The sequence below is a fragment of the Penaeus monodon genome, chromosome 21 (genome assembly GCF_015228065.2).
Source record: "Penaeus monodon isolate SGIC_2016 chromosome 21, NSTDA_Pmon_1, whole genome shotgun sequence".
In the NCBI taxonomy this organism is placed as follows: Eukaryota; Metazoa; Arthropoda; class Malacostraca; order Decapoda; family Penaeidae; genus Penaeus; species Penaeus monodon.
The window spans coordinates 32338085-32338563 of record NC_051406.1 but is presented as its reverse complement, the minus strand read 5'-3'; the positions used below and the strand labels follow the sequence as shown (position 1 = coordinate 32338563).

At 44.7% G+C, this 479-nt stretch overlaps 1 protein-coding gene across 1 annotated transcript in view; it reads right to left on the bottom strand.

The window, feature by feature from the left end:
* The window catches only part of LOC119586653, a 51151-nt gene extending 50707 nt beyond the window's left edge, over window positions 1-444 (bottom strand). The window contains exon 1 of the mRNA XM_037935393.1: window positions 373-444. Coding sequence (XP_037791321.1) covers window positions 373-444 — 72 coding nt within the window. The remainder of the gene's footprint in view (window positions 1-372) is intronic.
* Window positions 445-479: the final 35 nt, after the last annotated feature.

Below are 479 nucleotides of genomic sequence, written 5' to 3'. Positions count from 1 at the left end.
ATGAAAGTGATTGGAAGAAATTTCTATCCGTCCATTCCTGGTCTGGACGACGACTTTGAAAAGAAATGTAGGAATTTCCTTTTTTCCGAATCGACAGTAGCAGAATCCAGAATCCGAAGCTCCCTTCTCCGTCTCAAGCCTCGATTGCTTCGGAAGCTCCGCCCTTGCCGTGGGAAACTAATGGCAAGGGTGTTAGAGCTGCTTTCGTCACCGGATTTGCCAAAAGGTTTAGTGGCCGCCTCGCTTACCCCATTATGGAGGCACCCTATTGCGCTAGCTCGGCTTTATGGCTTTTATTTCCCTTTAAGGGCCCCGGTATGACAAAAATTTGCATTCCTCATATCTAACGCGAAATTTAATTCATTTACTTACAGCCGTCAGCATAGGACTTGGGGATAATGTAAAGAGCTGTGATTTCTGGTAGATGCATATGAGTTCATACATGTCTAAAGGAGATATTTACCTTAGGCAACATGGTA